We start from the raw sequence: 24228 nt of genomic DNA, 5'->3' as shown, positions 1-24228 counted from the left end.
GTGCAACATTTATTAAAAAAAAACAAACAAACCTTCAAATTCAAGCTCTTTTGCTGTTCTTTACAATCTCGTGGATGAATTAGCTCCTTAGCTGTTAACAGCTGAATACCACCAGCCTATAAAATCCCACCGTTAGAAGACTTGTTGGTCACATTAATCAGTAACATCAGAAACTCTTTTTCAGACTTGTGTCTGAGGAGAGAGAGTGCGCATACCCGTGAGTATGTGTCTGTATGCAGTCCTCAGAAAATACATATGGCACTGAAGAGTAAAAAAATTGTTTTGATAGAAGCAAATAAATTGATATAGGAAACAGTAAGGTAGGAGCACCAGAGAAGGCTTATATTGCCATGACAACTAATATACTTGAGCATATCAAGATCTAGTATTTTTTATAGAGACGGCAATTTTCTAAGGGGCTAGCAAGAGGTTTTTAAAAATTGATTTTTCTAACAGATGCTACTTAATATAGAGAAGATAAGTTAAAAAAAAAAAAGTGTCTTACACTGGAGAAAACAGCAGGTGTGATTTGCAGTGGTCTCCAGCTGTGACGGGAGTTAATTTCAAGGTTTCCACTGGACAGCAAAGGATTTTTGTCTCCTGCATGGATGAACAATATCCTTTTGAGAAGGCATCTAAGAATCAGAGGTATCAACCAGTCATCATCATCATCACTGAGTTTAGGCAATCTTTTAAAGAAGCTATGACAACTAAGTTCTGAGCACCTTCAAGATAAGTCAGAGAAGCCTTAATTTTACTCAATATTTCCTAGGAAACTAGAACAAGGCCCAACGTGCTTGTGTCACAGGTTCACACACAAACACACACACGTAGCACACACGACAGCGTTCTGTGCTAAGGGACCAAGAATCTTGAGCAGCAGTTCCCCCGTTATCGTAATCTGTTCCTGGTCATAAACTTGGCAACAGTCACTTTGAAGTAATTCAGTTTATCCCCACTATGCCTATGGGCAAGATATGCCTGAAGCTCACTTCTTAAATGCAGTTTCACTACTTTCTTCTAATTTCCAGACCACACTTGTTTCAGACAGTTTATAACCATTTATTTATTTTTGTCGACACTGCTCTTGAGCTTAAAATCCTCAGCATGTTTTCTTTGTCCGTCAGTATAACCAAAATCTTGCTTGTATTCAGCTTCGAAAGGCTGTTCTTCATCCAAGGGCTGCCCTCATCCTAGTACAAGGACTTCCTTGTGGGAATAATGAGCTGGTACACAGCAAACAACACACAGAACTGTGTTGCTTCTGTTTGGTGCTTGAGCCCAGATCAGACCCCTCTGTAGCTGCACGCAGAAACTTGACGGGAATGATGGAGAGAGCTGTTCTCCAAAATGTGGAGGAGCCTTGTAGTGGAGATGTGATCTCCCACCTCGGTTCCATCTCTCCCAAGTAGTATGTAAAACGTTTTGGCCCACCTCTGCCCCCACCTCGTGGGTTACTGAATCTAATATTGCAAGAAGGCCCAGAATGGATGTCTTCCATCTTCCGCTGTCAGGAAAAACATTCAAAAATAAACCTTTGCCACTGCTAAAGGGAACGATCGGCTCCTGACTAGTGATTTCTGGCTACACTTGTGCTACACCTCTGGAAGTTACCAGTGTAACGGCAGCTCTGCAGCTACAGAACACGGTTAGACGTTGCTGAAATTGTGAGGCTTCCAGCGACGACTGCATGAAATTGCTGTACCGCAGCCAACGACCAGAAAAGGTGCACTGGTTTGAAGATGTCTGGAAGAGGTCGCAGCCTTTTCGGGAGGTATTATCCGAAACTCTCCCTCTTCTGTGAAAGGAACCGAGACACGGCTGGCTGATGGGAGCTCGAGATGGCTCCTGGGTGTGTGAAAGCCATGATGCCATGTCAGGTACTAGAGCAGCAGGTCAGTTATTGATTTGCGTCTCTATTCCTTGTCTTTTATCAATGGTGTGTAAATATAACACTGTCTTTGAAACGCTTTGGGACTCGGGTCTCCGAAAGAAGCAAAGCAAGCAGCCCCAGAGCAGCAGTGGGCCCGTGGCATTCAGGCGAGTTTTCTGCCTGCCTTAAATATCTGAAATGCGCTATTTCACGTAGGCAAAACCCAGGCCTTCCCCGCGAGGAGGTATGACAGGTACTGCCAAGGTTTGCCAGGCTGAACAGAGGGGGCTGCTGCGGCCACTGCGTAATTTAACCCGGAAAGCAGGCAGGCTACGCTCACAAGCTTGCGAAATCACCCATAAAGTCACAGATGTCCCTTCAAATGACGGGATTTGAGGGGTTTATTCCACAGCTGATACAACACCTCAGCGCCTCCACCTCAGGACTGGCTGCCGGAGGCGGGGCCAGGCAGGGCGGGAAGCCCCACCCGGCGGGAGGCCCCGCCCACCCGCACTACGTCTCCCGGCGTGCCGCGGGGCTGAGTCGCCGCCGGAAGCGGAAGCGGACTCGGTGCCGCTTCCGGCGCGGTGGCCGGCTGCTGAGGGGAAAGTCGGCGGAGTCCGCGCAGGTAACGGCCGGGCCGGTGGTGGTTGTTCCCGCCTGGCTGCGGTTGCCGGGGTCGGGCCGTTTCGCCTGAGGGTCGCGTTGTGCAGCGCTTCCCTCCCGTCCCCCCCATCGTTTTTGCAGTTGATGACAACGTCGTGCCCGGCCGATGAGGGGAACCGCAAGCTAGGCCTGCGAAATGGGCTGGGGGAAGGGAGCTCGGGTACTTTCAGAGGGGGTAGATCGCTGTTTAGCACTCAGGGGACTTTTTTTAATAGCCTGCAGATCCGTTTTTTATGAGGGGTACTCTTTGGCTTGCTTTGGCGGATTAGTGACTTTTTAAGCTAAATATTTTCTTTAATAATAGAAGTGTCAGGTTTCTTGTTCCTGCTTGCTGCTGAGGGATCGTGAGGAGTTTTGCGTGTGCTGTCGCAGGGGTGGGAATGCCCCCGTTTAAACTGGGGAGCTGGGTGAGGTGCTGGAGGCCTGACCTTGGACAAGGCGGGCCCCGTCCGCCCCATTCCTCACACCTCTTCTGTTAATGAGCTTTCAGAGGAAAGTTGTGAGCAGCTCTGGAGGTGCTCTGTGAGTGTTCGGTGACTTCAGCAGCGCTTGTCACTGGTAAAGAAAACCATGTATGATTAGTTGTCAAAATTGGAAAACGCACGCTTCTGCTGATGTTCTGAAGCGCTAAATACAAAGTAGTTTTAAAGAGGTCTTGTTTCTTTCTTTTTTTATGAGTACGTCTTTAAGCTGTCTCCAGTTATGTTTTTTTAAGCATCGTTAAAAGTTTCCCTTTGAAGCAATTTTTTTTTTTCCTGTAGATAATGAAAACTTATCATCTTTATACGTGTCTTTCTGCTTCTGTGAAATTTGGGTAATATTTAAGGTATTCTAAATGGTGTTTTCATAGCTTCTAGGTGTATTGCTTTTGAGATGGATGAAACCAACTGCATCTAGAGTGTTTGTTAAACCACAACAAGTGTTATTTATAAGTACTTCTGTTTTTATACCGGGTGATGATATTTACATTGTGAACAGGAAAAGCATGTTTCAGGAATAATTCTGTGGAGTGCGCTGAAGGAAGGATGCAAAACTTAGGTGGGTGAATACCAGTAGAAAAACTGCGAGAAGACCCAAGCTTGGAAACTTTTTTTTTTAAGTTAATGACATACCTTCAAAGAGTACCTCTCAGTAAATAAAGTTGTGTACCACATTTGACTATTAAGGAAGCAGGTGCCAGTATCTTAAATAATAAGGACTTCTAAACAACTGATAAATAATGACAAATAGACTGCACACATTTTATTTATCCTTAAGATATTCAAGAAATTAAATTGCAGGTCTTTTGTACCCTGAAGAGTTATGAAACTGGTTTCTTGCAGGGGGTGTTCTGCAGAAAAAAGGGATACGGTGTCCATTTGAGTTCTGTCTTGTCCAGGACTGGTTTCCTCTCTGCTGTCAGCATGGCAACATCGCTTAGAACCGCATGGTCCAGCCTCTTCTGGATGCATTCAGTAGCAACCTGTAGGCGGGCCCCGCTACAGAGTAAGTAGTGATGAAATTGTAGAAGTCCTATATTAAAACTTGTTCTTTGAGACCTTCTGTCTTGTACTGTTTAAAGTAGTGTCAGCATGGAAGTGAATTTTCATTTGAACAGAATCAAGTCTGATATTCCGTGTTCTCTGCTAATAGTTAAAGGATATCTTGATTTGGTTTTTTTGATGGTCCTCTAATTTATTAATTAGCTTGTAAATACCACCCCTCTCACCACTGATTATATTTGAAGATTTAAAGTTATTTTTTCAGATTTACAAACAGTGGTGAGAAAAGGCTACAGTAAAATCTCATTGCTTAACATAAACAGAGAACAAGTGAAAACAGGCAATATTATTTCTTAGATTTCTGTCCATGTTTTAGATGTCAATAGAAAGATGTAGGGGAGATAGTAAAGGTGGTAGAAAAGACAGGAATGGAGAAAATATAATGGAGAAGTTACATTTTAGAGGTTAGTGGGCAAGGAGGGGAAGTAAATCTTAGGAAGAAATACGAACTATTTACAGTAATATTTTACCAGAACTCAACTTATTAATAACTAAGAATGGTTTAATTGGAAGAACTGAAGCATGGAAGTGCTAACAGAAATTCTAAATTTAAGAATTTTATATCTAAAATATATATTTAAGTATATTAGCTATATCTTAAATGTAAAATTCTTAAATTTAAATTTAAATATTTCTGAGAGGAAAATAGCTACGCAAAAGTTTTTCTTTTTGGTTCTTTCAGCTTTGCCAGTTTTGACACACAGAATGTTCTCCCCCTCCATTATGAACAGCCAAGAAGAATCCTGTTTGTATTAAAACTAAACATGGTCTACATAAAATAACATGTCAGAAAAAAGCTGAAACCTTTTTATGACTTATTTGAAAACAGAAGGCTCAGAACATGCAAAGACTTAGTTCTTGTGATCATAATTCAGTTCTTAAAGTGTAGTGGTAGAAGAAGCTTGACTGGACTCGGAAACTTACATGTGGATTTGTGTCAGGTTCTGGCAGTAAAGGAAGGGGTTTGCCAGTAAAAGTCAACTACAGGCACCTCCCAGGCCCATCTTAGGCATGCGTACCTACACAGTTGTGGAAGGCAAGATGCCTATGGTATGGTTCCTATACAAGGGACTGTTACTATTTGTCATGGTTTAGCTCCAGCCAGCAGCTAAGCACCACGCAGCTGCTTACTCACTCCCCCCCCCCCCCAGTGGGATGAGGGAGAGAATCTGGGAAAAAAAGTAAAACTCGTGGGTTGAGCTAAGAACAGTTTAATAGAACAAAAAAGAAGAAACTAATAATGATGATAATAATAAAAAGACAATAAAAGAATTGGAATATACAAAACAAGTGACGCACAATGCAATTGCTCACCACTCGCTGATCGATACCCAGTTAGCTCCCGAGCAGCGATCCCCCCCAAGCCACCTCCCCCCAGTTTATATACTGGGCATGACATGACATGGTATGGAATACCCTTTTGGCCAGTTTGGGTCAGCTGTCCTGGCTGTGTCCCCTCCCAACTCCTTGTGCCCCTCCAGCTTTCTTGCTGGCTGGGCGTGAGAAGCTGAAAAATCCTTGACCTGGTGGTATAAACGCTACTTAGCAACAACTGGAAACATCAGTGTGTTATCAACATTCTTCTCATACTGAACTCAAAACACAGCACTATACCAGCTACTAGGAAGACAATTAACTCTATCCCAGCTGAAACCAGGACACTATTTAACACCTTACGTTAGGTTTACAGTTGGACTTGATCTTAGATGTCTTTTCCAACCTAAACGATTCTATGAAAAATTGGAAATGGAATTGTGGGAAAACTCAGTTGGAAGGGACTTTGGGTGGTCTGTGGTCCAACCTCCTGCTCAAAGCAGGCTCAGCTCTGCAATCCCACCAGGTCGCTCAGGGCTTTGTCCAGCTGGGTCTTTGAAGTCTCCAAGGATGGAGACTGCACAAACCTGCCTCGACCCCAATCCCACTGGTTGGCTGTATTCACGAGGAAAACATTTCTCTACCTATCTAGTCAGAGCCTCTCACTTCAACTTATTGTTTCATGTCCTCCCACCATGCACCCCTGTGAACAGACTGGCTCCCTCTCCTCAATAGCCCCAGTCCTCATACATAGTTGCTGGGGGCTGCTGTTAGGTCTCCCAGAACTGTCTCTGCTCCAGGCTGAGCCAGCTCCAGTCCCTCAGCCTCTCACCACAGGGCAGGTGCTGCAGCCCCTGACCATATTGGCAGGCTTTTGCTGAAGTCATTCAAGTTTATCTTTAATAAAAGGGCCCCAAACTGGCCATAGTATCTAGATGTGGTCTGACAGATGCTGTGTAGAGGGAGATAATCCCTTCCCTTTGTCCAGTTAGTGCAGTCCTGGATGCTGCTGGCCTTCTTTACTACTTGTAATTCTTGGATGCTTTCCTTGGAGCCCAACAGGAACCTGGGGAAAGGGGTAAAGTACTTTAGTGTTACAGCAGGACAACGTCTTGCTATCACAAGACGTTATAGTTTTGTGTTTTGTATAGCAGTTGCCAGCAAAGTATGCATTTGATTTTTATAATAAATATTGCTATGAATGAAATTATGATCTTCCCTGTAAGTCATAAGCTAATGTTCTTTGCATATGTAAAAAATACGCTCTAATGGTGAAATCTGTAGGTATTGTGTTCATACTGTGATTTTTCTTAGGAAAACAGTACAACTAGAAAGGTAAATGTAGGCCATAGCTACCAAGATACTGTATTTTTTGACTGCAGTAGAAATCTGTGTAGTAAAGTGAACTTCTGTTTAGACAGTATTTGGGTTTTGTTAATCTAAAACTGAGTATGATTATAATCCCTGATTAAGACTTAGAACGGAATGAAAATGTAAGCATTCTTAAATTTGGCACAGCTCTCTGTTTTTACATTGGTGCTCTTTACATGTTTGGTGTTTGGTTTTTTTTTTTTTTTGCAGATGGAGCAGTATATCATGCTTGCCATAAATCTACATACTCAGTTCTCCCTGAAGACTACAACTGGTACTTAAACACACTTTGATGCGTGGCCTTTTCATGTAACACTTATTCCAGGGCTACTTTCTCTGTCGTGAAGTTGTCATATAATGGTATAAAATACATCTTCTGCCACTTTTGGATATTTTAACTAAAGTACTGTTTCTGATCATAACGATTGTGAAGTTAGTATTTAAAAAAATTAGTGTAATGAAAAATCATGCAGGACTCATTCTAAACCTGGTGATAACACCAGGGCCCCTGCAGTTTTGTTTGTGGAACAGCAAAAGTACCTAAAGAGCGGTCATTTTCATTGATGCTTGTTGTTAAGACAAAGTCCAGGTATTTTTGTGCTGCTGCATGGGAAACTTGAGTAGGAAACTGGAAAAGATGATACAAATACAGTGAGAAATGCAGCATCCATGTCATACAAGGTTTTAGGAAGCTAATGCGTCATGGAAGTTAGTAAGGAAGAAGGGTGAGAAGAGAGTCATACTCCCTCAAAGAACCTCTCAGTAGGACTTTTTGTTCATCATGCTCATCATGTTTTACCAACTATAAAAGTTGGAACCCCAAACAGAGCTTTGTTTCCTATTCTTTCTTTTGTAGGTGCCATACTGCTTATAAAGGCATGTTGTCCTAGAGATCATTATCCCCATCTGTTGCTACAGTTTTATATGCAAGTATTCAAAGTGTTAAAGACTTTTTCCCAACCCATATTCCCAGCTATCTTTAATATTTTATTTTAGCCCTTTTTTCCTCTCCATCCAAAAAAAGAAACTTGAATATGGCTGGAAAAACAAAAAAAAGGAAGTTCAGATCAAGTATTTGTGACCCTTATTTTATAAGGGTTTATTTTATAGAAGATTCTTAAGAATTCATAAATGCAAGGTCAAATCTTGTTTTCTTTGGGACTCGGGCTGCTTAGTTGCTCAGCATTTCTGAAAATTGTAAGGGATATATTTAAGAGTGTAAGTTTTTATTTTTATAGCAAAGTGGAACTTGCAGTGACGTCAGATTTGAAGACAATTGTCTGCTACCACCCTTCGCTTGAGATTCCATACGAGCATACAAAAGTATGTCCAAATGTACATATTTATATTTCTTACTCTCATAAAGGCATAAGTAGCTCATAATTTTGAGGGCATCTTTTTTTTGATTTGAAATACTGATGTACTTTTTAGTATGTGATCAGCATGTCTGTGAAGTAAGCGAATGATCAGTATAGCTGCTGCCATGAGCAGGACCTTATTCTTAGTTAAATTGAGGGAAAGTTGCAGAGTAAGAAATGCTCAGATATCACAGCATGTAGTAACTCAAACAGAATTAAATGAGGCATTCAAATACTTGTGCACTACAGAGAAAACTAGTGTCTGTCTATGAGTGTACTCCTCAGGGAGGATGTCTGAAATGCAGGTTATGGTACACATGTCCTACTGTGTACAGATGCCGCAGTCTGGGCAAGAGGATGTAAAGGAGTGCTGCTGCTGCTGCTGTTTTCAACTTGAGCTTTAAATTCCATTCAGCACTCTGGGTTCATAAATCCCACAAAGAACTTTAAATACTGAATTTTTATCTATTAGTAGTATTTTCAATGTGCTCTTTACACTGACAAAAGTAAGTCTACATAAACTTTTCCAGCGTACACTTTTTGTTTCAATTTCCAGTTCTCATGAGCTAATAAAATACTGCAAATGGTAGCTACATTGCTGAAATACCCAATATGAAAATTCTCCATTGAAAACTTAAAATTTAGCACTCTTTGCCTGCAAGTTACATATCGCTATTTTTAAACCTATCAGTTGCATGTCTCTCAGGAAAAACAAGACTAAACCAAGGAAAAATATTTGTACGGTGCTAGTAGTTAGGTTTCAGGTCGAGAACAAATGTCTTGGTCTTAGCAGATGCACAGGTAATTGGGAAGTGACATTATTCTCCAAGGTACAAATCATCTAAAAGCTTTTTTAGTAATGAAGATCGTCACTGAATAAATTTCTAAATAGGAATAATACGAGTACTTTTGTATTAGTAGAACTGAAGCTTATGATTCAGCTAGTGAATTGTAAGGAGGAGATCAGCAATAATGATGACAGGAGTGCTGATTTTAGGGGTAGGGTAATCAGCTGTAGCACCTGGGGTAATTAGATGTTTCTAGACATCTGCTCCACAGTGATGTGGCTTTGTTTGGGCGGGTGCGGGGGATGGTGATAAACAGCCTTTACAATTACAGGCATTCTTCTGTATTCCTTTGGTTTCAGCTGTTAAGAGTAAATTGTAATGCTATCTATGTAGCTTGGCTTTTTGATTTTCTCAAAAAAAGGAGAAGGAGGAAATACATACACTACTGTCTTTATAGCCCATACCACGGCCAGATCCAGTGAATAATACAGAAGAAACCCTTGATCAAGTTTTGAAATCCAGATTGAATGAAAAAGAGCTAAAGAACAATAGAGGTCCTACAATTGAAGAGCTCAGCAAAATGTTTTACACAACAAAACATCGCTGGTATCCTGTGGGACAGTAAGTATTTTCTTTTCAATGTTTGTTCCTTTGGGATGTAAAAGGAGATACAGGAATAATTTAATGACTAGATTCAACCTAGGTTAAGTCATGTGAGACAAGATACTGTTAGCACATGGGCTACTACGTAAAATCTTAAATGCAGTGTTGTGTAAATGGAAGACTGTATTTCATAAGGTTTTTTTAATGCTGACTCTTTGCAACTTTTTTTGTAAAATATGTCATGGAGTAGGAGTTTTTCATACCATCTAGTTAGCTACTGGTTTGGGTGATTAATATTAAAGTTGCATAAGTGAAGTCAGCATAAGAGAATCTAGTATGTAAAATATCTTCAATGGATATAACCAAATACAGCTTGGAAACGTGCATTGTCTATTCCTTAACAGCTTTTCAGAAAAAAAACTTAATGGGATGATTCTTAGACTTAAGAATAGTAGAGATTTTTCATTTGAAATGGTGAAAAGTGCACCTTGGTGTGCCTTGTACTCAGAAAGGTAGGAGGAGGAGAGATGCAAATATGCATGACTGAGCTTAAAGAAGAACTGTATACATTCGGATATACCACTGGCAACAAATGGCATTCTAGTTTGTGTTACTCCTTTCCAGTCCATGTTACTACACCTTTTGGTAGCTGCCAATTTATAGCTATGGAGACTTGATAAAGGCAGATTTTTTAATTTTTTTTTTTTGTCCACAGAAAACTTTTTAATTACCGTGTTTTGGGAGTAGATAAAAGGAATGAAATTGTAGAACTTTCTATGGCCAAAGGGGGTAGCTGTCACTTTAATGAGCATCAAAGAGGATCTTCATTGTTTTAGGGTGGGCAATTAAGAGGAAAGTAGGGATCATTTTTGTTGTGAAGAGTTTGTTTTTTAGTTTGTCTGCAAAATATTACACTATTTAATGTACAGTCTGGCATAACTCCTTTAAACATCAAGTCTCTTTGTTCTGTAGCAATCATTTTAGCCAAAGGAAAAGCTGACCATGTAAGAAAATTAACTTCACACAAAGGATTAAGAATAAACAGCAGCCTTTGTACCTATTCAGCTGTAGGATTGGATTATTGCATGCTTGTAGCAGATGTAGCAATAGAAATGAGTAGCATTATGTAACTCCATGAACAACAGAGATTACATCTAATGAGTGCTCGTGTATCTTGTGTCTTGCTTACTTGTGTAACCTCCAGATCACTCACCGGGGGGAAAAATATCAGGAGAATCAAAGACTGTCCAAAGCTTGCATTCACTGAGCCTTTTTTTCTTCTAGGTATCATAGAAGACGCAAGAATCCTAATCCTCCTAAAGACAGATAATGAAGATAACTTCTTGTTCATCAGCACTTTGCTATTAATCTTTATGGGAAATAAAAATTACAGAATGTGAGATGTTTGGCAATTCAGTGTGGGTGCTATAACTAAAACATGCTTAACTAAATTTGACTCTTACTTTCTACTTCAGCTAGTTGACAGAAAAACAACAAAACTGCACTGATGAAACAAGGATCCAGTGAAGGCTATTGTATACGCGCGGTCAGTGAATGTGCTAGTCTTAGAGCTGGATTTAACAGGTGATGGAGTGCTCGATTAAACTAGGTCAAGGGCTCATCGTTGGTAAAGTGAATGCGTAGAAGTAGTATGTCAAAATGGGAAGTCTAGAACTGGATGTGTTAGGGTTTGGTGTTACTTTGGGGGGATAATTTAGAAATCTAGTAACTGAAATGCAGGTGAGCTTTAATCCTGAGGTATTAATGAAATAGTATTGATGAAAAATATCATGAGAGGTATTTTTGAAAATGATGAAATAGTTTTTCTTTTTCTGTTAGACTTGTAAGATATCTGATTCCATGTTTAATCCTACATCAGCCAAGTGATTGTACTGAAAACTGGCCAACTAATTGTTAATTGTAGCTTCCAAGGCATAGTAAATCACCCAGCATTCCCAAATATCTGAGAGACCTTCTGTGTGTGGTTGGGGGGGGTGGGGAGGGTGAGGGGTTGGGTTTGTTTTTTTAACCCTACCCCAACTACTGCTCAGTGAGGATGCTATGTTTGTATAGAAACTGGAATAGCTGTAAGCTCAGGGGAGGAAGAGTTCTTTGCCTCAGCAGGGTAATCCGTGAAGACTCCCAGCTCTTTCTAGCTTACCTAGGGAGAAGGATTGGCCCTTTGTTATATGAAATGCTTTAAATCAATGTCGTGTGATTCTGCTTCATAGTTTTAGCATTTTGTAGTACTTAAATGTTTCTGCTACTCTAATATTCTATGTCATCTAGCATTTTTTCTCAGGAAAAGGATATACTTTACTCCAGTCTACAGTTTTAGGCATCAGCCTTCTTAGAGAATGGGCTAGCTTGGAACATTGTGCCTCGGCAGAGATCCCAGTGACTTCATTAAGTCTTCTTAGCAGATCCTCATAAATAATCAGAAAATAATTGTCCAATATATGTCATACATTTTGATTGTATTTCCTTTCCAAAGCAACTTGGATAAGCTAGGAGGTTCTTGTTTCTTCTCTTAGTCCAGTATAATTTTGCCAGCATGTGTTATCTACACATCTTGCTAGAAGTTGAGTACTATATAAAGTCTCTAATCCTGGTCACTGTTACTATAAAGAACACTTACTTTTCTAAAGTTATTACTCAGCTTTTTACTTTAATTTCCTTTAATTGTGAAAAAAGCTATGTTGGATGTGTGTAAAAAGACTGCCTTTAAATACTTCTGGAAAATTTTTATGTAAAGCTACTCTAAGTATTTATCTTGGTATTATTTAAAAAAATGCATTTTTAAATCCAAATGCCAGTTAGCTGATAATGGTTTATGATGGCAGAGCATGAAATTGTTTTGCTTATTCTCTCTGTTAGGCTTGTAAGATCTTAGTCCATGTTTCAGCCTACATCAGCCAAGTGATTTTGGCTCTGTATTATACGATGTGTTGCTCGCGTGGTAACAAACGTGCTATCATGAAGGAATGTCTATTCTGTTTATGAAAAGGATTGCTGCTTACTCTGCAAGTTCAATCACATGAAAATAATTTTTTTTTCTACCTAGAATATAACTTTTTCAATAGTTTTTAGTAATTTGTAGTACAACACATTGTAGCATTTTCATCAGTTCATGGTGCCTGGTACTGACGCTGGTCCATAAGTGAGCAGCTTGCATCTCATGGTTAGTGTTCTGTTGTGTTCCACTGCATAAAATCGAGCCCCCTTTATTTCTGGGAAGCTGAGACCTAATTTGTCACTGTTTGACTTCAGCCTAAGAAAAGATTTCCTTGGATTAATTTAAACTTTCAATTATTTTTCCCCCTTCTTCTCCCTGATACTTTTGCTTATTGCTGCCTAATAATAGTAAGACATTTTGCTTTACAGAAGCCTTCTGTTACCACGTTTGTCTGTTCTTGCCTGTCAAACCCTGTTTATGACCAAACATCTACAATCACTGTAGAAATGTTGGATTTCTCAATGTTTCCCAAACATTTTTGGATGCTTTTCAGGCATTTTGAGGGCTAAATATTTGTGATGTGCTGGACTGCTATCTTTAAAGTACTTCCTCTTCTGACCAGTTACTGGAAACTGAGTCTAAAACACGTTCACTATGTGTACCCTCTGCCATTTTGTTACTACATTAATTCATAAAATTGGTATTTTAAAATCTTTGCCCACATTACACTGCCACTCTCAATCTTTCTATGTTCTCTTCTACTAAATCGTTCTCCTGGGTCATCTGAAGCATGACCTAATTAAAATCCTGCTCTCACAGTAATTCCAAGCAGTCCCCCTGATTTTCTAGGCCTTGAACAACTACATAAAGCTGCCTTCTCTGTTTCTCTTCACTTGAAAACTTGGAATTAGAATCCATCCATTTGATTCTTGTCCCCCTTCTATGCAGAAGAATAATCCATCTGAAAGTTAGTTTGGGATTTCTGTTTTCTGTTGCTCTTGTTCTTTGTAATTGAAAACTTTAATTGCATAAAATTCACTGAACGTTAAGACTGCTCTGGTGTCTTTTATCCAATTTTAGGCACTTAGCCATTTGCTTTGTGTTTAGTAGTTATTAAGTGTTTCAGACCTTATTAGGCTCACTGCTGTGGATAGTATACAGTTGGGTAAATCTTACTGATTTTTTTTTTTTTAATGTCTAACTAAAAGTCTTCTAGGGCTTTGTTTGCTAGCATGGCATTAGAAAAGTCTGCTTCAGTCAAGTTATCAAAAAGTTTGTCCTCAATTCAGGCCATTTAAATCACAGTTCAATTTATCTTGATGTCCTAGTGAAAAGAAAGTTCTTTCACTTCCTCTAGTTACACCTGAATTAAAAAAGGCAGCAAGCTTTTAAAACGGGTTTTTGCCTTTTCTATGGGCAAATTGTTGTTCTGCATATTCTTGGTACTACCACCAGGAGGCAATCTTGCACAATAACACAACTGGATTTGTCTGAAACCATAGAGGATTTAGCTGTGTCATCAAATTTAACACCATGAGACATATGCATTAGCTGTTCTTTGGTTACATTTGTAAGTACTTAAGAAAAAAGGAACTCCCTAGCAGGTCGGAAAGTGGTTGGATTCAAAGGGTCTTTTATGGGACTTGCCTGTTTGCTTTGACTGATTTGACTTTTGTAAGGTGTCGCAGAGATGTATGTTCACACTTAAAACAAAAAAAGCCCCACCCTCCCGGTTGTGAAAAAATGAGCCAACAGTGGAGCAGTAATGGGACCCAACTGCCAAGGTCACCCATGGCACAAGTTTCATGTCTTTGTGCTTCCGTTCCTCATGACTATAATGGAGGAAGCAGTTACCCATCCATCCCTCCCTTCCTGCCCCTCCAGTTACTCAGTCCTATAGGAAAGTTCCCTTCCCCTCCGATTAGTGTTGTAATAGGTCTGAATTTCAGCTGCCATGTCTAAAATCTGCTCTGCTGGACTAAGTCATTGCTGCAGCTCTGTTACAAGTCACAGTAATGATTGCTGTTTAAAGCCAACACTGCATTTCTCAGTTATTCCAATCTTTATGAATTTTAGCAGCTGCTCTGCTGTAGCTTCTCACATGCTCATTCCATCCTCAAAACCAGTACAAAGTTATATAGTGAAGAGATAAAATAGATGTAGACTGCATTCCTTGTCTGTCATAGAGGATGTATATTTTGTTTTAATACTACAATGTAATAAAATTGACTTAAAGCCCACCAGTCACTTGAATAAACATTGGACAAACTGTGTACCTACAATACATGAAAGTTGGATTCATCTCTAAGATAGAAGCAGCTACTAATTAGACAGACATCTAAGCCTGAGTTTATCATTGTAGGCTCCCCTTGTAGTCAACTGAAACAAAAAAAGTACATACCTACACAAGGCAGGTGATCTTATTTTAAGATTTTATTGTCTAGAATATGTCACACAAATTGTTCTCTGGAGGTGCTTTTTCATTCTTGTCTAGGAAGGGAGCATGAAGTTTAGCTGAGATACACTTGCCTGTATCAGAGCGAAGGAAAGCAGCCTTTTTTTTTTTTTTTTTTTTAATTTAAGAGAGCATATATGTAAAAGAAAAATACTCCACTTAAGATAAAAACATTTTTGCTGTTTCTGCTACCCTTTGATAGCATGTAGTCCATATATAGGAACTCTTTGTTTTCTGTATAGAGTAATTCACACTCGTTTAATTTGTAGTTTTGAATAAATTGTGTATACAATTTCAATCTTGCCTCCTCATATTTAATCAACACTCCAATGCTTAAAAGGTAATACTTAAGCTGTTATTTTTTTATTTCATTTGGTGTGTAGTCACAGGACAAATAAGATAGTTTCTTATTTTATGTATCTTTATAGCACCTCTTCTAATGAGCTCATGATCACAACTGTTACCCCTAGGTACTTCCAGAAAATGAACACAATAAATGATAATTTACTGGGTAGTTTGCACAGAATTATCTGAAAATTTCAATTTACACAGAATGTTAGTTCTGCTGTATATAACTACAGCTGTTACAACACTGCATGTCAGAAGGTGGGAGCTATGTGGAAGCTGCATGAACCAAACAGTGTGTTTGGTCAGCAACTTTGCACTGCGTGGCTTCTAGAGAAGTAAAAGTTTATGGCCTGGAGTACCACCTTATTAAGCCTCATGATGTAGGTGAGAAATGATAATCAAGGTATTGCAAAGTTTTTTCATTGCCTGGAGGCACCACAGGAGGTTGGAATGGCCAGTAGAACTGAGAAACTTTGCCAACAAGTCTTTTGGAAAAATCAAGTAAGTAATAAATACAGAAAACAGTTGTGCTCATATTCAGCTTTACTGTTTGTCAAGATGAAAATCAGTCTTGGGTCAGAGGCAATTTACCATTTTAAATAAGGCTGGTTTTGACGGCCACCGAAGTTTACAGTTCCTCAGCCAAAGAATCTCCCTACCAGTAAAATATGAGATATCATAGAAAAAAAAAATTCTGGAAGAGCTGCTGCTTAGCATCTCTTCTGCCAAAACTAATAAAAGTTTAACCAGGTAAGTATCACAGAAAATTTAAATAAACAGTGAAAAGTGACTGTTAAATTAGGCTACTGCATCAAGCCATTAGCATGTAGAATAAAAATTAACCTAAGTAAGAGATTAAACTGTTAAAGCATAACCCTACTATACAAACATTTCCTACTCACGCTAACAAAACAGAGCTTTATAGTTTCATGCAAAGATTAGTGTTTCTTAAATACTGCTAGTCTTTCTCATTACTCAAATTTATGTTGTATTTGTTTAAACAAATAATAAGCTAAGTAGCATTTTTCTGAAGTCAAGATCTGTAGGAGTTATACTGGATCAAAGCTGTGCTGCAGCAGTGATCTTCACCTTCTGGTTTAGTTAAGACACACTGAGGATTTCAAATGAGTAATAAACTAATATCAGGAAAAAATTTTCATTGACCCCCAATTAGTTAACAGTTGGTCAGTACACAGTAGCTTAAGGCTTTGCATCCCTTTTCATATTTTTTGTTATTTTGTAATTTTTAATCCTGACTGGTTTAAGTACGGGTTCACTTGTTATTTTCCAAGAGTACCTCGTATCTTTATAAAACTCCCTTTCTCCCACGCTGTTTTTCATACAGTTAAAATCTTTGCATTAGTGATGGGGAGACTGAGCGTGGCAGCAAGTTCCAGAAATTTTAGAGTTAGATTAAGAAAAAGGATTTCCTATCTAGAGTAAAGGCACAGTGCAAAATTCATGCAAAGTTCACCGTAAGCAGAGATAAGAAAAACAGCAGAGAAATTCCCTTTCTAGAGCGTATGTTTTTATGTTCAAATCTAAAGTAAACATGCTGTGTGTTGGCTGCATGGGTTACAATTCATTGACTTTATATGGCCATATTTGTTGAAGAAAAATATTTGAAATGAGCCCAAAGAGGCCACTGGTAAGGCTGAAAGGTGACACAATGGCCTGTGAAGAGAAGGGCAGTGGTGGTCCTGATGGAGAGCAGCTGGGCTGAGTACCTACACAGTGCTTAGCCAGTCCTTGTCCAGTCTGAGGGCAAAACCTTGAATCGCTGAAACTAGGTGTTTTGCTTCAATAAAATCTTGATCATAACTCATGACTTCATGGAAATGATACATGAGAAGCCTTATACTTCTTGAAGAGTGAAGCGTTTATCCTGCAGTCAAAATACCTGTGTCTACACTACCTCAGCCAGAGGTGGTCCCCAGCAGCAGACTGATACTCGGGGTCCCTCTGAGCCTGTCCTTACGGCTGCAGGCCGGGGAGGAAGCTCAAGCTCCGGCTGCTGATCCCCACACCTCTTTGGTACTTCCCCCTGTTCCCCCTAGCCCTCTTCAAAGCAATGGCTGCACACCCCTGCGGGGAGAGTTCGCACCAAGCGCTGCTCCCAAGATCACGTCTTGTTTGACTTTACCCTACGTGCTCTTCGAAACTGCTCAGGCTAACTGTGCACCCTCAAACATTACCGCATCCCAGAACACGTAATACATACCCTCGCTAGGAAAGCACTTTTCTCACAGGCTGCAGTACAGTTTCACATAGTTTCAGATACTTCAAACCAAAAGATACACAAAAAACCCAGAATTGCACGTTGGGTCTATAGGGGCACCAGAAAGAGTCTAAGGAGTACTGTGGGATGCGAATATAGGAGTCTGCTCTAGGGGGAACTAGTCCCAGCTAGTGTGAATATAAGCCAAGCCTCTTAGCATCTATGACTTTTTTTATTTAGAAATACAAGCACACCCTCTGAAATCAGGTAGTTGGGACCCACATCATTTTTACAGATAACCTGAGTTCAGATTGTCTTCGTCTGTTCGGACTACGAAGTCTGAATGAGTCTGGTACAGGCTTAGCGAGACATGCAAAAACAGCAACTCACACGTGTAATTACTGTTCTCTAAACAACATGAGTCATCAAGATTGTCCAATCCAGTTGAGAGATGCCCCAATTGAGACTCCTGTAAAAATAAAAGGCTTTTTCTTCTGGATAAACAAAATTAAATATGCAGAGAAAAAAGTGCATTTCTCTAAACAAAATCTGGATTTAGGAGCAAGTATCTTCAACAGTCCACATTGGAGTAAATGAACTGTACCAAAGATCACTAAATGTCAATGTTCTGTAATTCTCAACCTTCAAAAGATCAAAGAAATCTAAAGAAATGGTTCAAGTTGAGGCATTTGGCAAAAAAATGAGGTGAAAGGCTTTCAAAGTTTTCTGGAGGAAAAAAACAATAATTGGACATAATTCTTAAGATCTTCACTTAGGCATTACTAAATAAAAACACTGTGTTTCCATTTCAGGGCTAGTGAGATGTCAACAAAAGAAAATAGTGATATAAAAACCAAAGAGCTGTTTTTCAGTTATTCTCAGGACATAAGGGGTTTATTTATTTAAAAATCTGTGACACTGGCAAATAAGCTTTTCACTTTACATAACTTGCCAGGTGTTGTTTTGGGTTTTTTCCCTTTTCAGCCGCACTTACATGATAAATTAATTTTGCTAGAAATAAACTACCAGTTCAGCACAGATTTTTTAACAATTCATCTCTTTACCTGGCATACTCTCACCCCCTTAGAACAGCCCAAGGAACTGATCCTGAAAATGCCCAAGGAGATTAAAAGATACGCTTCAATTGATTGTTGAAGTATAACTGTCAGAAGCATAACTGATCAGTCTTGTTTGGGGAATTTCATTGTTGTTGTCCATCAGCCAGTCCAAAGGGATTTCATTAACATCTCACTAGTACCTCTGGAATTTTGACTAGATTGTGAAAGCTTCTAGAAATAATCTGTTTTGAAGTGTTAAGTATATAAATGCAAATTGAATGGTAACAGCTGTTATTTACGTTCTCTGGACACAGGATTTCACTCCCTGATGGACAGAGAAAAAGAAATGCCATTGAAAGAACATGAAGAAATTGGGAAAACGTGTATCTAGTAAAAATAGATGCAATGGACCCCATTGTGGGGTGGTATAAATTGGTATAGCTTCACAGGTTTGCCACCGTAACAATATATAGCCCACCTGCCGGGAGGACTTGAAGAGCTTCACGTTTTTCTTGGAGAGAAGGGGGAGGGGTTGAAGGAATGAACATGCTGAAAACAAAAGCATATGAACAAATTCATGTTTCAGCCTTTTATGCAATGGCTAACAGAGCGCCAGGCGTTTTCAGAAATAGTCTCACAGAACAAAGCCACCATTCACAACAAGATTTTGCTGTGGACTTCTGGTAGTTCGAGATTATGTTCTGGAAAAATTACAAAAGCTGCTGAAAAATCTAAGTAGCATATTCTAGACCAGTGTGCCTGAAAGCGGAGGACTGTGCTGAAGGGAAAAGAATGTGTGGTGTGAAAGCTCACCCCTTCAATGAACCCAAGCTTTATCTTTTTATTGGCCTGGCAGAGACCCTCCTGCACGTCGTCTGTACATGTCGCCCTTCACTTACCTGGCGCAGATCCCCACCATCACATGTTCCACTGGAAAGCTCACGCTCCCTCCTGCCATGGCTGCTTCTATCTGTAACATCACTGGCAACCACCTGGAGTAACATGAACAGTAATAGACTGTCCTCAGAAAAGGTTAGGCATGTTTAAAAATGTAACAAAACGTGGCTGTTAATTTCATTTGGACCAAACCCACTCAGTCAAATCAGGGTTAGGAACCTGGGCTGGGGAATTAAAGGTGGGATTGTTTTGCTGGGTTTTCCTTATAGAAGGGAAAAGGAGTTGCTACAACCAGCACAGCTAAAGCTCAAGCACCACTAAACCACTTGATTCTTAGAGCCTGTAGAGTGATTCCCTCCAGGATTAGTTCTGTTTGACTTGGGATTGCTTTGTGCCTGCCAGCACACAAAAAATGTCATTAACACAGGCAACCATGTGACAGAAAATTAATTCTTGTTCCATTTTAGATACAGACTCTTGCCTGCTGTTGTGTCTTATGCAAATGATACATCCGATGGCTAAATGCATCCTTAAGTTCCTTCCCAGAACAGAGACTGATCCACAGCAGCAGGTTTTGCAGCTTCCTTCCGTCTAGCATGATGTGGCCTGAAATGCTGGGGAAAAATTCTGCTGTGCCTCAGGCATCTTTCTGGATCAAATTTATTCCCAGAGGGATAATTTATCAGAGAAGTGAGCTCTGAGGAGAATGCTAAAAATAGTGTTAAAATTTTGAAATACAGGGCAACGGCACTGAAAGTCAGAAAAGATGTCTAGCCCAAACTCGCACTTTATGAAAGGCTTTGCATATTTTGTAATAATTATGGATATGATTTCCCCTCCCCCCTTCATTTACAGAGAAGTAATAACAAACTTCAGCAAATCTGAATTTGGTTACACAGAGCCATCTGTTAATTCTGGTATATGGCAGTAGAGGGCATCTAAGGACTTCAAGTCACATATGGCAAGGGATTAAAATCAGATGGCTGATGGAGTTGCTACTCTCATCCCCAACCGTTCACCCCACCCCGTGACAGAATTTGCCACCTCACGACCAAACAGCTCATGAAGCTGCTCCCGAACGACTGCAGTTCTGAGCCACGCTGAAACCGGGGTGGATCTTAACACCCCAGACTGAAAGCTGACCTTGTTTAGGATGAGATGTGCGAGTTAAATTTCCCATCCCTGCTGCAGGCAGCGCTCTGCCAGAGCCGCGGGAAGGATGGTTCAGGTGCAGTATAAGGGGAGATGGTAACTGCCTCAAGCAGTCAATCCAGTTTTATCTGCTACTGTTTGAGCTTTGATTTCCACATACACCTGGCAAAACTGCTTACAGGTGGGGCAAGCAGTCCTTCGAATGGACAGGCAGTGCCAAGAAAAGGCAAGCTGTGGACCAATGCTCTCTCCTTAACCAGGAAGAGTAGCCCTGTGTCTGTTTCCTCTGCTGAGCCCCAAAAATGCCAGCCTGTCTGGCCTGTATTTCAGTTTACGTCCTCACAACATGCCAATGAGTTATAGGACGATGCCTTGAGCCTTCCTGACAAAAACCAAGCACTAATCATGATAAATAAAGGGAGAGAAGGTAGTTGGCAGCTAGCACTGTTTTCTTGTCATCTGTTCAGGTTTGTATGATGTTCCACGTCCAGCCTCTCTTTACGCTGAAGCGGGGAAAGCAGCTATGCCTATCTTGAGCCAAAAGAGGACAACACATCAGGGGCAGGTCAAGTTCATTACCTGACACTAACACTTAACGCACTAATCTGAAAAATGTACTCGATCCGAGCAGCATATGCACATACATACCACAAGCAGCATATTTTCAATTAACTGTAAGAAGTTTAAAATTATATAAACACATTAGTGCATGTTGATTATCCTGTTATTCAAACTCCTAAATACAGCAACACGTCAGGCCTTATGCTGAAGTCTATTATAGCCTTAGTCTGAAATTTAAAAGTGGCTCATGCCAAGGAAAAGGTTCTACAACTCACTTAATGATTCACAGTACTCCTGAAATGATATTCATCTGTCTGCTTTCCATGGCAGCACTTTCAATCATAAACACTTAATTGTAGGAATTCATCCTCAAGGCCAAATAGCTCTGGGTGAATTAAACAATCTTTAACATAAGAACTAGAACAGTGATTTAAAATTAATCTTTTTCTGATGGGAGACCATTTATTCAGAGACATACAACCCAGTTTCTTCTTTATTTTACTTTGCACTCAAAACTCTCTCCTTTGGAGATAGCCACTGCATCACCTGTTTTAATTTTCCTTATTAGTTGCAGAACTGACTCTTCGCCAACAAGGGAACTTTAATTACTTATGGATTGGCAGAGCACAGGAGAGCTGCCTGCACGCCGTCCGTCTGTCAGGAAAACTTTTTTCACAGACATTACTTGCTCTCTTTTACTTTGAGAAGTAGGACTCGCAACTGGCAAGAAAACATCTCAAGCCTCCTCAAGCATAAAAGGCTTGTTTTTTCTGGCAGCATCTAGGACAAGAATGCAAGATTTCACAGTGCTTTCAGCTGTGCTATCTCTAGGATTTTTCTAAAACAAAGACAAGAGTGTATGTTTCTCCAAAAATCCAGAACTTCAAAGAGCATGGTTGTGAACATGTGTACGTGTACATATACACCTATACACTCTTTCTCAGGCATATACACACTTTTTCAGCCAAAAAACCCAAGGTAAATAAGTACTACAGTTACAGCATCTTATAATCTGAGTATTGAAATCCATAGCAAATACTCTCCTAGTAGTTGTTTAAAATTACTTCTATCAAAACAGTTCTTGCCAGTAGTCTTTTTTTTTATCGTGTTCATAAAAAGGAAGCATGATAGGGAAGAAAACACTGTCAAAGCATGTATATTTACAAATTATCCTCAGGCAACTTTCAGCAATATTTAGCTAGTTCTAGTCAGAGTGAAATTGGATAATTCACAAAACAACAAAGTGACAGACCAGAATTCTGCTGTTTATAAAGAAGCCTAACGTAGTATAAGGTGAAAACTGCGTGTAAATTATCTTTTTTTTTTATACTTAGTACCCTGTGTCACCACATTCCACTCTTCCTGATCAAGTCCAGCCAAATTATTTTTATGTTATTTTGTTTTTACTTTAAATTGTAAATAGTAAATTAGAGAAACTGTAAAAGCACTACATTTAATGTTTTTAACTAAAGATCCTAAGTATGTCTAGATAACCTCTTACTCAGTGGAGCTGAGGCCTTTAGATGCTACTGTAAGTTTTAAATAGTATAAAGCACATGATGAGATGAGAGAAGGATTTAGATGCCACCTTTTTATGGTCAGAGTTTCATGCTTGCCGGTGATAATCCATCTACCTATCCACTGAACTAAAAGAAATGGTCCTTCTTTTTCTCAATTGCCTCTGAAAGAAAATAATCTGGATGTTATTTCAAAGTACTGCTCCCTTAGTGCTATCTCTTGATGGTTTGCTTTTAAATTACAAGTGCTGTTTTCTTTTAGAACATCACTGATTCATAGAAATTATTCACTGAATTTTTTATTATTCTCCTTTACCAAATGTATATTGTCAAGAAAGATAAAGTGTTCGCATCTGAATAGATAAAAATGGCAGGAAATAAGGTGGCAGCTGGTTAAGAGTATGTCGTATACATCATAATTTATTTCATCAAAACATTCTGTTCCTCGGGCAGCTGGAAAGAGCAGAGTGATCCCATTTACGAAAATATTTGTTTTCTTTCTGCTGTATTTATTGTATTTTAGGAACTCTTTGTGAAATAAGCAAACCTTACTCCTGACTGCTGCATGAGAAATTCTCTAAGGGCTCGCGTTGCGGACCTTGTTCATGGTGTGGAGCTACAATTAACTTGTTCTAATTTGCTTGAGATAAAGGCTCAATATTCACATTTCTCTGCTCGAGAATCAGATGTGCTGCCTGACCACTGTAATCACAGGACAGGGAGGAACCCTGGCAGTTATACACTGTTATTTAGATCAGTTCAGGTAAACACTTGTCAAAATATGGTCAATAAATAGAAATACATCATAAGCAATAGCTGGCCTTTTAACTAAAGCGGATTTTATCTGACCAAATGGTATGTCATGGATAATGGATAGTCTGTGCTGCATCTTCGGGAAGTAAGGATGCAGAGAGCAAGGAAAGGGCCCTTGTATTCTTCCAGGTAGCTAGAGAAATCTAGCTAAATAAATCAGTAAACCTTTCCAGCAAATCAAAGCAAAGGTAGCAAAACCAGCTGGGCCAAAAACGCATTGCCCCCTCCTCCGCTTACATCATATTATATAAATAAATCAGCATGCTAGCTCTCCAGTAAAGTTGGCATACTTTTCAGGAACAAAGTGGAAATCATTTCTAGCAACAGGCACTTCACACTATTGTAAAAACATCATTGCCTGCTTCCTTGGTCATGAAAGGGATTTTTGCCTAAAGGAAAAATAAAAAATAAATCCACTTGTCCCTCCCCTTCTCTTTTTGAGCACTGACGTTTGAAAACAAGTCAGAAGCATAAAATATTCTGCTTGTGATTTTCAAGAACTCTTAATGTTGATGTTTTCACTACTAATATAAATCTCGATTAAAAATATCTACTATATGGATGATATACTGCCCAAACCAAAACGCTCATGCACAGTAGAAAGTGTCTGGAAAAGAAATCAGAGATTCCGTAAGTTTGTGCCTTTCATCTCCAGTCAGCTGATACGCCTCTAAAACTGGCTCAGAAGCATTCATAACTGTATACATACAGGCAATATTCCTCCTAGAATTGCTAACCC

General features: G+C 39.6%; 1 protein-coding gene and 1 long non-coding RNA gene across 8 annotated transcripts in view; one reads left to right on the top strand and one right to left on the bottom strand.

The window, feature by feature from the left end:
- Positions 1 to 2660: 2660 nt before the first annotated feature.
- On the top strand, positions 2661 to 11363 carry MRPL42 (mitochondrial ribosomal protein L42). The gene is made up of 6 exons (XM_052774578.1): positions 2661 to 2699; positions 3862 to 4024; positions 6976 to 7039; positions 8004 to 8088; positions 9369 to 9532; positions 10799 to 11363. The coding sequence occupies exons 1-6, from the start codon at positions 2676 to 2678 to the stop codon at positions 10842 to 10844; spliced, it is 546 nt and encodes a 181-aa protein (XP_052630538.1). The 5' UTR covers positions 2661 to 2675; the 3' UTR covers positions 10845 to 11363.
- Positions 3767 to 24228, bottom strand: part of LOC128135559 (uncharacterized) — a 47355-nt gene continuing 26893 nt past the window's right edge. For 4 of the 7 annotated variants that reach the window (XR_008233124.1, XR_008233122.1, XR_008233127.1 and 1 more), the window contains exons 2-3: positions 19449 to 19541; positions 3767 to 4017 (exon numbers count right to left, since the gene is read on the bottom strand). This is a non-coding gene — a long non-coding RNA (uncharacterized LOC128135559). Of the gene's footprint in view, positions 4018 to 17881; positions 17961 to 19027; positions 19099 to 19448; positions 19542 to 21043; positions 22476 to 24228 lie in introns of those variants that run through there. The other 3 variants (XR_008233125.1, XR_008233123.1, XR_008233126.1) reach the window with 3 other exon arrangements.

The sequence above is a fragment of the Harpia harpyja genome, chromosome 23 (assembly GCF_026419915.1).
Source record: "Harpia harpyja isolate bHarHar1 chromosome 23, bHarHar1 primary haplotype, whole genome shotgun sequence".
Lineage (NCBI taxonomy): Eukaryota > Metazoa > Chordata > Aves > Accipitriformes > Accipitridae > Harpia > Harpia harpyja.
This window is presented reverse-complemented; position numbering and strand designations above follow the sequence as displayed.